The following is a 14,452-nucleotide window of genomic DNA, read 5'->3' as shown; positions in this document are numbered from 1 at the left end:
ACAATAACAGACAAGGCTGAAAAATATAATACATTTATTAAAACAAGGTTAATTATTGTAAAAAAATTATAATAATATTGCACTGTTGTGTAGTGATAAATAATTCTGTTGGATTATCAAATGATGTGTTCTTGTAATTCTAATGCTATGAAGGCTTCTATGAATATAACTGTGTTGCTTTGAGGTTATGCTGATGTTGTCAATGTCAGCTGATGTCGTCAGTCAATCATGCTTGTGAGGCAGCATGGGATGATGGTGTAGAATCAAGTATGCTTGATGGATGAAGTTATACTTGATGTGGTGTCAGATGTTTAATGGAATTTATTATATAATCAATTGTGTCTGTAATTATGTAAGGGGGCAGTAGAAGATTCTAGTCACAGGTAAAAGCAGTTAATGGTAAGATTGCTAATTCGTGAAGGATTTAACAATCTGTATTTATAGTCTATTAGTCGATCTGTGTTGTTCTTTTGTGACGAATGTGTGTGAACCACAGTGACTCTTGAGTCAGCTGTTCAGGGCCTGTACGATGTCGAGGGTTTGTTCGAGAGAGCGTAAGTGTGCCCTGTTTGTGCTAGCGGGCCTGTACGATGTCGAGGGTTAGTTCGAGAGAGCGTAAGTGTGCCCAGGTTCTGCTAGCGGGCCTGTACGATGTCGAGGGATCAGTTCGAGAGAGCGTAAGTGTGCCCAGGTTCTGCTAGCGGGCCTGTACGATGTCGAGGGATCAGTTCGAGAGAGCGTAAGTGTGCCCAGGTTCTGCTAGCGGGCCTGTACGATGTCGAGGGATCAGTTCGAGAGAGCGTAAGTGTGCCCAGGTTCTGCTAGCGGGCCTGTACGATGTCGAGGGATCAGTTCGAGAGAGCGTAAGTGTGCCCGATCGACTATAGCGCGAGATGTGATTTGTTTATTTTATTAATATAAAGGTGTACCTGGTGAACTGCAGACTGGGTGTATTAGATGCTGTGTAGTTAATGTCCCCCTTGATTACTATTCCATTGGCTTCACTATAATCACTAATTAAAACTGCCGATTACCTTTTCTATACACGCGGGTAGTCTTAACTATGCTGTCGAAAATATGGCCACGCAACGTCTTCACAGTATACTATGCACTGACCGGCAGTTACGCTTGAGTGAGAGTCGAACTGCTAGTGTTTCGATAGCTTTAATAATTTGCCGTCCGTTCTTGCAGATGTTTGAGTGGGCGTCAAGTGGAAGGGTGACAGAAAGGTGTAGTATGTGCAAACTTCGTTAACATATGGTTTATTAACAGTTACATTTATAAATAAGCATGCTTCACTTCTTAGATAAGAGTGTAAAACTCTGTCGCAATGATGAGGTTGGTCCTTGATAGTGACGATATCGTGGCTTCTCCTAATGTTGTAAGGACTATCACAGATATGCTCATACTCCTGTATATAACGTGTGGCCTAGAAGTGTGTATATAAACATACCTGTAGTGGCAGTGTAGTGTCTCTTAATGCAGTCAGCACCCTTCACTGCTTATACGAGTGGCACATTTGGCAATTAGACTTGTTTCTTTGGATGGCTTCAATGTGTGATTAAATTTGAATTTGAATTCTGAGCGACTGGTGTGTGGTCAAAAACACTAGTTGAATAATGTAATAACTTATAACTGTTGACAGAATGATACACAATGAGCCTATAAGCCTCTTGAATACGCGCACGAAAATTGAAGGTTTGGTCGTTCTGTGGCGGCTCTATTGAGATATACCGACCGTTACATAGCGGTTCGGCTGAGTCAGACCAAAACCCGGGCCATGGCTTCTTCACTTAGAGGGTTCACTGTTAGATCGGTTCACTGTGGTCGGTTCACTGCGGTCGGATCACTGAAAGAGGTTCAAAACAAGAGCGAGGCCCTCCGCGTGCTTGCCTTATATATCTACGTGGCAGCTTACTTATCTGGCAACAAAGCATCGTTGTTGCTGCACTGGAATCTTACATGAAGCGCAGAAAGACAACTCTAGAAGTTTCGAGAATTCTAAGAAAAAATAAGGTGTAAGAAGTTTGGAGAATTCCAAGCGTCGTTACTGCTTGAAGACCATAAACATTGTAGGCCATTTGAAACAAAAACATAATAAGTCCACGAAAATTCTTGTCTCAAGTGTTTACAGAAACCTGAGAGCTTGAGAGACTGGTGATGCCGAGAGTCGACGGTCTTAGAAATTGCTTCAAACCCGAACAATTGCTAACATTTGAATTTTGTATAACATATATTATGCATGCTCTACTTATTTAACGTATATATGAATTTTTTAAGCATTAATTAAATTTAACAATTAAATTTTTTGATAATTTTTTTTATTTTAATTTAATTTTAATTTAATCTTTAATTTTAATAATTCTATATTATACATAATTTGTTTTTAAACGATTCATATTAATTTAATAATAGGATAGTTTCAGTCTGATTTGAAAAACTAACATTTTTTAAATTTCTATAAAAATTTGAAGTAAAAAAAACTAAATTTTGGCCTCTTGCTATTTCAATATTGACATTTTTAGTACATACGAATGATGAAATAAAAACACATAGTAGTAACACATTTTAAATGGATATGTTGACTGCAATTTTAAAATAATATCTATATTTTTAATTATTGTCACTCTCATAAAAGTGTCATTATAGTAAAAAAAAATTGTTAACATTGATATGATTCTGTTGTTAACTACTTCTAAAACATCGACGGTCATGTCATGTAATGGCAGTGTCTCTCTTCTCTATATTATTCGTCGGTGCGCTCATGTAATTTATCGTTAATAACATACTTGGAGATTTTTTGACATAAAACAAAGATTTAAAACACTTGCATCGAGATCACTTTTATATATGAATAATAAAGGAAAAAATAAGTAAGATATTATAGAACGCAATTGGAAACTTGTTGATTTTTTCATCCACATTGTAGTTATATCAATGATTATTTTTTTATTAAATATGATGATAATAAATATTTTATACTAGCTCGTATAAGATGACATATACTCTTTAAAGTCGAAAATAATTTTACGTTATTAATTAAAAAACAATTCACATTAGGATTCAAACTTTTCTGCTTATAATTATTGTACTAGTGTCAATAAAACATCTGGCAAGCGATATCGTAAAATTCACATCAGGACTCAGACTTTTCTGCTCATAATTATTTGTACTAGTGTCATAAAACATCTGGAAAACTCTAGCGGAACGTGCTCATACTCCCAGTGCAGTAGAACCTAATGGGTTTACTACCGCGAGAACCCCAAAGTAGATTTAGAACGAATATCAGATAGGCGTGAAGCATTGAGTACAAATATTTACTGCAACCCAAAAGTCCCAAACGTGCGACAACTTGTATTAACCGCTTAGACTTATTAAGACAACACATGCATTGCCTTCTGTGTCAGTCACATCTGGTCGGTCGCCTCCAAAACTGACCACGCCCAAGAGGACCCTTCACCTAGCCAAGTCCCAGAGAAGGGAGAAGCAATTAAGAAGAGATGACCAATAGCAAAAACTCCCCCCTTCCGACACTTTTCTGATTAGCATATTCGGAAGTGAACTCGGAAGGAAGTGGAGATGAAGGCGTGCATAATCCATTGTGCTGCCTTAGAACGACATCTGATTGGTTAATTAATAGAAAAAGGAGTTCCTAGCGGGGTGGGACCAGTGAAGCGCTGAAGATAGAAAACGGTAACGCACCGAGAAAAACACTTACTCTTTCCAAATACTTCTTACAGTGAAGGATAAGTCACGACCTACTCTCACGGAGGAGGACCGGAGAGATGAGCCGTTTAACTAGCTGAGTTTTAATAATAAGTTCTTTCCACTATTGTGAATTAGTGTACAGTTGAATTGATCTCATCAAGACTGGATTGCGTGGGACCTGACCACTTGTGGTCTCACTTGGAGACAAGGAAGAACTGAAGAGTTGCAACATTGCAAGGGAACGTAATAACAAGCCATCGAAGAGAGACTGGAAAATCACGATACACTGCAAGTAAGTCCTCATAGCTAGTACTCATTCTTGATTTCTCGGCTTATGTAGAAGACGGACGGATAAAGTCCAACTACGGGACATACTCTAGGACAAGACCAGCTACCGACGCCACAGTGGCTTTTCAATCCCTCCAACGATAAGTTGTTCCCGCCACAGGTGGCGCACAGCTTCGCATAATCTCCATCTCAGCTCTCTCACGACCGATATTTAAAGGCAACTACACACGTGTTAAGATAAACACAATGGCATTCCAGTGTTCGATCAGAGCACTACAATCATGATAACCTCTTAGCGATAATATTCAATAGATTATAACCTGCTTCATTCATAGTAAATATATTTCAACACCACAAGATTATCAAGAAATATAAAGTTCGTCTGTAATTCACCCTTTTGTAAATCAATTCAAATAAATAGAAATAATAAAGACATGTGTTAATTATTAATCAGTGCATTCACCCTTTACTTGCCCGGCAACCCCACATAACATCTAGTGGGTTTTATTGTTCTACGTTAATTATTGCACGTTTTGGGTGACTAGTCAAATTGTGGGATTATTTTCCGAACAATATTTTTTTGGCATTTCATATTGACAGTGAAAATCTGTAATTTAGCTCTTCGTTTAACATCATAATCTGTTTCTTATTATAATTAACCTTTAAATAACAATGATTGAAGAATTTTTTACAGTTTTATAAGTATCAAAAAAATGTTTATTTTAACAATTTCAAACCAGAAATAATTTACAATCTTGTTAATGAATGATTTGTTTAAGATTATAATCTAACACTTTTTTAAATTGAGTTATGTTATTTAAAAAATACTTTATTAGTATTAAGATATTATTTATATGTTAAAAATATTTAAGTGTATAATATAACTTACCCTACTGTAACATCAAAAATATTACTACCGACGGAACTTGAAACAGCCATATCACCAAAACCTTTTCGTGCTACAATGACACTTGTTATAAGATCTGGTATACTAGTTCCAGCAGCAAGAAATGTGAGCCCCATTACTTCTGGTGGAATTTGTACTGTATCTCCAGCTATATTTGCCCACCAAACCATTAAATATGAATATCCAGCAATCCAAAAAATTGATCCAATAAAAGTAATTGCAAAAAATTTTTTTCCTAAAATAAGTAAATTCACTTATATTTCCATTCATACCAAAACATAAATACCAATATATTATTTAAATTCTCTAATGTATCTGTATGTATGTGTGTGAAAGTGTGTGAAATTTTCATTTTACAAAAAATTTAATATATTTTTTTAGTTATTTTAAGATTAATAAAATATAATAATCTATTTAATATAATATTCTGTTAGTAATTATTTGCAATAACTTTATTATTTATACTATTGCTTCTATTTAATAATATTTTAATCAATATTTTTTATTTTGTATAATCCGAATGAAATTTTCTAATATTTCAAAAATTTGCATTGACTGTTTTATTATACCAAATTAATAAACCTATAACATATCGTTGATTACTGCTATTATATTCATTCTTATTGTATAAGAAATATGATAGAATATACAATTATGCTTATGTATACAGCTATCACTATTCAATATTTTGCAGTATTGCAAAGTGGCCATTAAAAAAAATAAGTGCTAAAACTTGCTGTATAAATCATATTGAATAAGAAGCTTAACAATTACTCTTTCTTTAATCATTGGTAAAAAAATGTATATTAACTGTCATCTAAAAAAACTAAGATATTTATATGATATTTCTATTTTTTTAATATCATTATTTATTAAACTCATCTTGTATTTGAATGTTATCATAGTTATATATGTGAATATAGACTACGTCCACCAGTTTCTTGTAGCAGGAAAATGTGAATAAATCGGAACGCTTCAATTTAATATTTAATACATCCGCTTTTCGTGCTGCTTATTACGTTTAACAAGAACTACACTAAAATGATGATTTTGATAATGAGAATCGTTAAGATCTTGCAGTTCCTTGGTGGTTGGCATGCGCTACACGTAGAGGTAGTAAATTTTAGATAATTAATCGAATGATACATAGTCATTGTGATTTTATATTAAATTAATACTACAATCAATTGTATAAAATATTCTTCAACCCAAAAATTGCACTACTTAATTTAAATTAAGTTATCTAATGGTTGAATATTAATATCAAATTTACTATCTGTCCTATTACAATTATTGTTTACATGATTAAGAATTCAGATACAAAATTCGAATAACACTTTGTTTGAGAATGAGAGACTCTCTTTTTAATGCAATAAAACATCTGGTAAGTAATATTGTGAAAATTGTATTTAAGACTTCAAAACTTTCCTGCTCATAATTATTTTGCACTAGTGTCATAAAACATCTGGAAAACTCTAGCGAAACGTGCCCATGCTCCCACTGCAGTAGAACTTAATGGGTTTATTGCCGGGAGAACCCCAAAGTAGATTCAAAACGAATATCAGATATGCGTAAAGCATCGAGTACAAAACATTTTCTAAATTCACTGCAACCCAAAAACCCGCACGTGCATAACCTGCGATGACCATACGTGCGCACTCAATGCTTGCATTGTTCTTGGCTATGCCACATCTGGTCGATCGCATTGGAAAATTGACCATGCCCAAGCGGACCCTCCGTCTAGCCAAGTTCCAGAGAAGGATGAGGCAACCAAGGAGAGGTGACCAATGGAAAAGGCTCGCCACCTTCCGACACTTTCCCGATTAGCAAATTCGGGACTGAGCCCGGAAGGAAGTGGAAATGAAGGCGTGCATAATCTATTGTGCGGCCTAAGATCAACCTCTGATTGGTTAATTAATAAAAGAAGAAGAGGTCCCAAGTGGAACAGGACCAGTGAACTATTTAAGAAGGGACAACGTAATCTACCTTCACTTATTCTTTTCTAACACTTCACATAATTGAAGGATAAGTCACGACTTACTCTCACGGAGGACAAGTCGTCTAGCTGAGTTTTAATAAAAGTTCTTTCTACGATTGTGAATTAGTATACAGTTGAATTGATCTCATCAAGACTAGATTGCATAGGACTAGACCACTTGTAATCTCACTTGGAGCTAATGAAAGAACTTAAGAGTTGCAATTATTGCAAGGGAACTTCACAACAAACCAACGAAGAGAGACTGGAAAAATCACGATACACTGCAAGTAAGTCCTTACAGCTAGTACTGATTCTTAATTTCTCGGCTTACGTAAAAACGGACGGATTAAGGTCCAACTACCGAAGCTTCTCAGACATACTCTAGGACAAGACCAGCTACCGACGCCACAGTGGCTTTTCAATCCCTCCAACGATAAGTTGTTCCCGCCACAGGTGGCGCACAGCTTCGCATAACCTCTATTTAGGCTCTTATATGACCCATATTTAGAGGCAACTGCTCACGTGTTGAGTTGAAACACAATAATATTGTAGTGTTCGATCAGAGCACTACAATAACCATAACCTCAAAGAGATAATATTCAATAGATTATAACTTACTTCTTTTTACAGTAAATCATAATCTCACCAGTGATATGCAGAGAATAAGAAATTGATTATCCTCTAGTTCTCCAATAAACAGATATATCAACACCACAAGATTATTAAGAAATATAAAGGTCATTTGTAATTTCACCATGGTTAATGATTCCCATTTGGAAATAAAGTAAAATAAATGAAATAAACAGCAATAATAAAGATGTGTTAATTATTGAATCGGTGCATTAGCCCTTTACTTGCCCAGCAACCCCACACAACATCTAGTGGGTTTTTTTATCTAAGTTGATTTTTACATGTTTGGCTGATGAGTCAGATTGTGGAATTATTTTCTGAACACAGTTCTTTAATATCTATTACATATGTACCGATAATGTACATGCTTATGGATATATTAATATCGGTTCAATTTTCAATTCGTTAAACCCAAATTTACCGATTAGTGATTAAATTGGATTATGTATTCGTGCTTATAATATTTGCGCTATGAAAATTAAAAAGAAATAATAATAACGTGGTACTTTCTTTATTCATAAATATTACTAGTAAGTCTAAGTTTTCAATTATTAATAAAAATTGTTCAGTGAAATCACTACATCTAGTAAGAAAACATTACTATATATATATATATATATATATATATATATATATATATATATATATATATTAATATACAATAAGATAAATTATTCATGATGATCAAATGAAGCTTCTGTTTTTGTTTTATTATTTGACAAACATCTAAATGGGTAAATATTTCTATATTAAGTTAAGGCTTTTTTTTATATAAATTTTCTATAAAATATTTAATATATTCATACTCATATGCTGTATTTTTTCATCTGTAATGATAACTAAATTACCATTTAGATAAAACGATTATTAACATTAGAATGGTATTTATTAAGCATCGCTTTATTTAATCAGAACATAATTTTGAAAATGTTGTAAAAACTGTTGCATTAAATTTATATAAACTTTATTTTAAAATTTGAAACATTGAAATTTCTTATATTATAAAAAATAAATAACGTGACGATTTCATCATTAAAATAATTTATCTTTATAATAATATATTAGTACTTAAATTATAATTGATGAATACTCTATGAAAATTATTTGTATTTAATATATTCTGGTTAATCTTATATATGAAGTTCTTTCTGTGTTCATTCTTTCATTTAAAATTAAAAAGAAAAATTTACATTATATTTTAATTATTTTAATTATTTTATATTATTTTTCAATATATTGAATAGAGATCTAACACAAGTAATAATCAAGAATTTACTCATGACTACAATAATCAATATGGGAAGGTTAAATATTGACACTAGTATAATTGATAATCTAATACCCATCTTTAGAATTTATAATAGTTTAATTAATTATTCAACTTAAATATGTGTACCTTCTTATCATCTGTTCATTACAACTAATATTCAAAATTTCTACTATTAGCATGATTTTAATTCAATAGTTCACTTCAGTCCTTGATCAGCAATCGCGACACGTCGTTTTGAATTTAGATAAATTATTGATTGAAAGTATATTTCAGAACTTTAATCGTATGTAGTAAATGATAAATAATTAAGCATACTCCCCTTCAGAATTAATATAAAGCCTAAGCAATACACGTAATTTGCATTAATTTTGTAACTTTATGCCAGCTATATATATTTCCCCAAATTCTAACAAAAATATAGTTACATTGTTTAGAATAAGACTAAGCTCCCAGATGTTTGGTGGGAGGATTGCGGGAAAGTGGAAGGGATAGTGCATGAATTAAATATTTAACACATTTGCTTTACTTAATAATTATTGCGGTTATCTTTTTAAACTACACTATAATGATGATGAGAATCTTAAATATCTTACTATTCCCTTATGACTGCCACGTAGTAGTAACGTGCACTACATGCATAGGTAGGAAGTCGTAAATTTCCAGGTCCTCTTTATGTGGTACGCTTAGTTTTGTAAGTGTATACGTAGAAGTGTGAGGTCGTAAATCTCAGCACTTCTTCCTGTAGTAGCACGTGGTGGTAACTTGAGTGTTGCTCTACTCTGAGTTTATTGTTTAGCTTGTCGGTTTTACAAACATGTGCTCGTCGTGGCACTTACACACGACTAAGGACTTAAGGACACGACTTACCTTTGACTCCGTTTTCCTTGGCCTTTACTATTTGTGTCTGCATCCTTGTTCCTTAGCATTCTTTGTAGGTATCGTCTGTGTCTTAACGTTACCTTCCTTAAAAGCATTCTCTTGACCGCCGCGTGGTCATTGATAAATTACCTCTTGCTTAGCGTCTCCAATTAGAGCACTTCTTTCTTGTCGTCTCCAATCTAGAGCACCCCTTTCATTCTTGGTGGCTCCAATTAGAGCGCATCTTTCATTCTTGGAGGTTCCAATCAGAGCGCTTCTTACTTGCATCCCCACTATGAGGAGGGCATGTTGAAGCGTCCTTGCTTTAGCATCCAAACTATCTTGTAGCCAAACTTAACAACAACGTGGGCGTTGTGGACCGTTACATTCTAAATTTTTGGATGTAACGGCTTTTTTTAAATGTCTTAATGACTTGTTTTCCAGAAGTGTGAATGACTTGTTTTTGCCAGATGCTTACCGACTTGGGAAAGGTTCTTGCAATTTCGAAGATACATTATTATAAAATATTCTTTTTATTAGATTTTCATGCTCTTTTTTAATATCTTCCTTTTATCTTGCAAGCTATAAAAAACTGGACATACAATATGACTATTATTTTTCGTATGTTCTAACTATGGCGTGAATATTTTTGTAAAAATAATGCATAAATCGGATAATTTTTATTTAAGGTAATTAATATTGTCATAATATACGTTAAATAATATTATAAAAACTAAATTTCTCAAATTTAATATTGATCATTCGTATAAAAAATCATAAATAAATTTCTACTACTATTACTCTAATAATTTATATTAAGCAATAATATTATTAAAAAAAATTTCGAACTATTTTCCAACAATCTTGTCATTATGAATCGTCAATAATTGCATGCACACTAAACTTTAAGATGATTAGCCTTTTAAGCATACATAGTAAAAATATTTATTGATATAATACAGTTTTTAAAATATAATTCTATGACGGAATATAATTTATTACAACAATTTGTTATAATCAATAATCATCAATTTAAAAGTCACAATGCCCTTATATCTCTTCCTCTAACTCTTTCCTTTATCGCCCTATCTATCTATTTACCTATTCATATATATATTTCTTTTACTGGTGTATCAATATTTCTTCATACTACTATAATTTTATAATAAAAATAATAAAGCTTTAAAAATTTAACAATATATTGAGTTTCTGTATTGCATCAATTATGTAATTTATTATATTTATAAATTTAAATTATATATTACAATAAGATAAAAGTAAATTGTATTTTTAAATATAGTTCTGCTATTCCTACTTCATGAAAATGACTATTGCTCCATAAATCTATCGCACACATGTGGAAGAGCCAATCAGCTTAGACTTTAGTGAGTTTGCGATTTTTTAATTTTATTACACCCAACATTGCTTCCTTATAACTGAAAAGCAAAATTGATACTATAAAATAAATCAGTACAAGCTTATATAGACCATATAAATATCATATTTATATTAATTTTCATTTTGTAGATGACTAAGAAAAAATAATTAAATATAACTAAACTACTAAAACTAAACTACTAAATTATTTGGAAATTCATTGAATGATTAGTCAATGATTCTTTATATAAGATGTGTATTTGATACTTATTTTAATACTTTAATTAATAATAATAATAATATTTGTATGCATTTATTCAGTCAATTTTTTGTTATATATATGATTTTATTAAATATAAAATATTAAGTTGTCAAAATATCAAATTAAATAAAATTAAAATGAAATTATGCAATTTATAAAATCATTTTTTATTGAAAAAGATGTTTGAAACCTTTAGGTGTTCGTGTGTCAGGTAACGTCAACCATAATGGAAATAAAATTGGTGCTACAAGCACATATGTAATTCTTTTACTTGATGTATTAGGCCATGTCATATCTAAAGCTTCGTGTCCATTTTCTTCTTCTGCCTAAATTAAATATACTTTATTACATTTTTAAAAACATTTAAATAGATATATCATGAAATAAGTTATTTATAATTTTTAAATTTATAAAACGCTTAATTGAAACACATAAATTTTCAAGTCATCTATCGTCTTCAAATTCTACTTTACAATAATTTTAACGTCAACATGTCAAATTATTTTTATAATATGATATTTGTTATAACCATTACAAAATTTTATTTTTATTTATTATGTTGTTATCTATCTTTAAAAATAATTAATTAATTAATTTCTATACTGATATTTTTATTAAAAAAAATTTTTTTATTGAATACCTTAATACAATATTTTGCCATATGAATGAAATTCTGAATTTTATTCTTCAATAATTTTAAAGATATTTTTAGTATAAATACAAAATACATTGTCTAGGTTTAGACTAAAACCTCCGGAAGAGGAAGACGGATTTACTTAATATTAACCCACAGCGTATCGTGGCGTTTTTTATTTTTATTTATTTGCAGACCACACACAAATATAACTCTAAAATGGTGCTGAAAGTCTGTAAGATCTTACGTTTCTTTAATATCAAATGAAAACAAATCTTTAATGCAAATTATAAATTCCCTATAATTATTTATTAAATATTACATATTTAAAAATATTTAAAATGGTAACATGTTTAAATATCATTAAAATAGATAGTTTAATTTCCTCTTATATTATTAATAATTCTAAATAATATTATATGATTATATTATTAATAATTATAAATATTATTATATGACTATATTATGAATAATTCTAATTATTATTATATGATTGTATTATTAATAATTATAAATATCATATATAAATGATTCATGGTTTCTACTGTTTCCGGTATTATATAGTGTAATTTTCTTTCATTTATTGTAATCCAAAATATGTATCCTTGTGCGATTTTAGAAATCTCGAAGAAAATCACGACTAATGTACTTTACAAAGGTAAAAACATTTTCCATTGAAATTGCAATATATTTTTCCTTTTTGATTCATAAGTCAATTATATACAACTTATATTGATTACAATATTTTTGATTAATAAGTCAATTTTATATGGAACTTAAATTGATTACAATATTATACAATGTGCAATATTTCTTTGTCAGGAATTCAAGATCATTTTTTAATACTTTTCATTATTAATCATAAGGAGGTATTTTGATATATCGTAATTGGAGCACTAAAATTTGATTTGATTACGATTTATTGAAAAAATAAATATTTAATTTGTTGGTGTGTTATTAATTTGTAGTATTATATGAATGATACTATGATACTAATGATAATGATAGTATTATATGATACTGCTACTTTTAAACTGATTATAGATACACCCTCAAAATAATAAATTAATTTTTTACAATTTTAATATTGGGGTTGAATCTACTTTGAAAACAACAAGATGTACTTGCCATAAGTATTTCTCACAATTCACACAAAATTTCTACTTGGAATTTTGAAGTTTCTCGATATGTTTTTCAGTTATATCTAATCTTTTTAAGTCATGTTGTTGCGTTACTCGCGTATATTCTAGTTAAGCCATTTACATTGAATATAGTTAGTACAAATACAATATTGCGAATTAATTATAAACGTGACGTTCAATGTTTTTAACAAAATATTATTGAAAACTATAATAAATTCACGAAAAGTAAATCCATGTGAATATTAAAATATTCCCTAAATAGAATACATATTAATACTAAAATATTTGGACGAATCCTGATATTATTTATGTACTCTCTACATTAGAAATGTTACCATTTTTATCAGACTACATAGTTCTTGTAAAATATTTGTATTGTTCTATATTGTATTCCATGAATCGTACACCAATATTTAAAATATAATTTAATTCTTGGTAAATTCTTGACTTCTGTCGAGAAAGCGATCATAAAATAATTCTAAATACATTAAATGCATTACCATAAATAATATATAAACTATTTCACTTTTATATTGTTACATAGAATTATATTGTTAGTTAAATGTTTGATTTATTTATAATGATGGATCATATATATATATATATATATATATATATATTGTGTTGTAACATATTGTTGTATACCTATAGTATACTTTATCATTTCTATATGTTCAGGATTCTGAGAATCTCTTAAGTGTTGAGCGTTGGGAATTTCCCAAGCTTTAGAATTTTCTGGAAAATAACAAGTTTCTGGTCTTCAGGAATTCCCCGATATTTAGCCAGTCTCTATTTAGCAACACCAATCGCATTCATTGTTGTTAGCGCTATCTAGGCTGTCGCGTGGATATTTAAAGCAAGCACGCTCCGAGAAAGCTCTCACTTAATAGAGCCGCCATAGAAGGAACACGCTTTCATTCTTATGTTGAGTATTAACAACATCAACCGACAGTGAAAAGTGTTGGAAGAAATAATCAACAACTTAGTGACAACATCTACTCCCTTTCAAGAAAGTATTAGACTACAAGAAATGTGCACAAATTGCAACTGGTCGTTCCCACTTGTTTTATCAAAGCCGGTTCGACGGATACAATTTGATGCCGTTGACAACTCAGAGACCACGGGTGTTGTGTGGTAGCGATGAAAGGTCACAAGTGGAAGGGATATTATAATAATACAATATAAATATGGCTGAAGTATATGCTATTTATTCTGTTATTTATTAATGACAAGGTTGACTAGTATTACTATTATTATTTGTAGAACTAACTCTTGGATTGAAGTAATGTGTTGCGGAGACAACTGTACAGTAATCTATGCAATGATTATTGAATACGAATGGCGAATGGCGCGAAGGTTCGTTCGTCGACACTAGCGCTGTTTGAACAAGCACGAGTG

At 30.9% G+C, this 14,452-nt stretch overlaps 1 protein-coding gene across 1 annotated transcript in view; it reads right to left on the bottom strand.

Moving 5' to 3' along the window:
* The window catches only part of Nckx30C (solute carrier family 24 member Nckx30C), a 32,532-nt gene that overhangs the window by 1,097 nt on the left and 16,983 nt on the right, over positions 1-14,452 (bottom strand). The window contains exons 5-6 of the mRNA XM_011497855.1: positions 11,469-11,604; positions 4,886-5,138 (exon numbers count right to left, since the gene is read on the bottom strand). Coding sequence (XP_011496157.1) covers positions 4,886-5,138; positions 11,469-11,604 — 389 coding nt within the window. The remainder of the gene's footprint in view (positions 1-4,885; positions 5,139-11,468; positions 11,605-14,452) is intronic.

This window comes from Ceratosolen solmsi, unplaced genomic scaffold (assembly GCF_000503995.2).
Source record: "Ceratosolen solmsi marchali unplaced genomic scaffold, CerSol_1.0 scaffold47, whole genome shotgun sequence".
NCBI lineage: Eukaryota > Metazoa > Arthropoda > Insecta > Hymenoptera > Agaonidae > Ceratosolen > Ceratosolen solmsi.
Note: the sequence above shows the minus strand (reverse complement) of the source record. Positions and strands in the feature narration are given on the sequence as shown.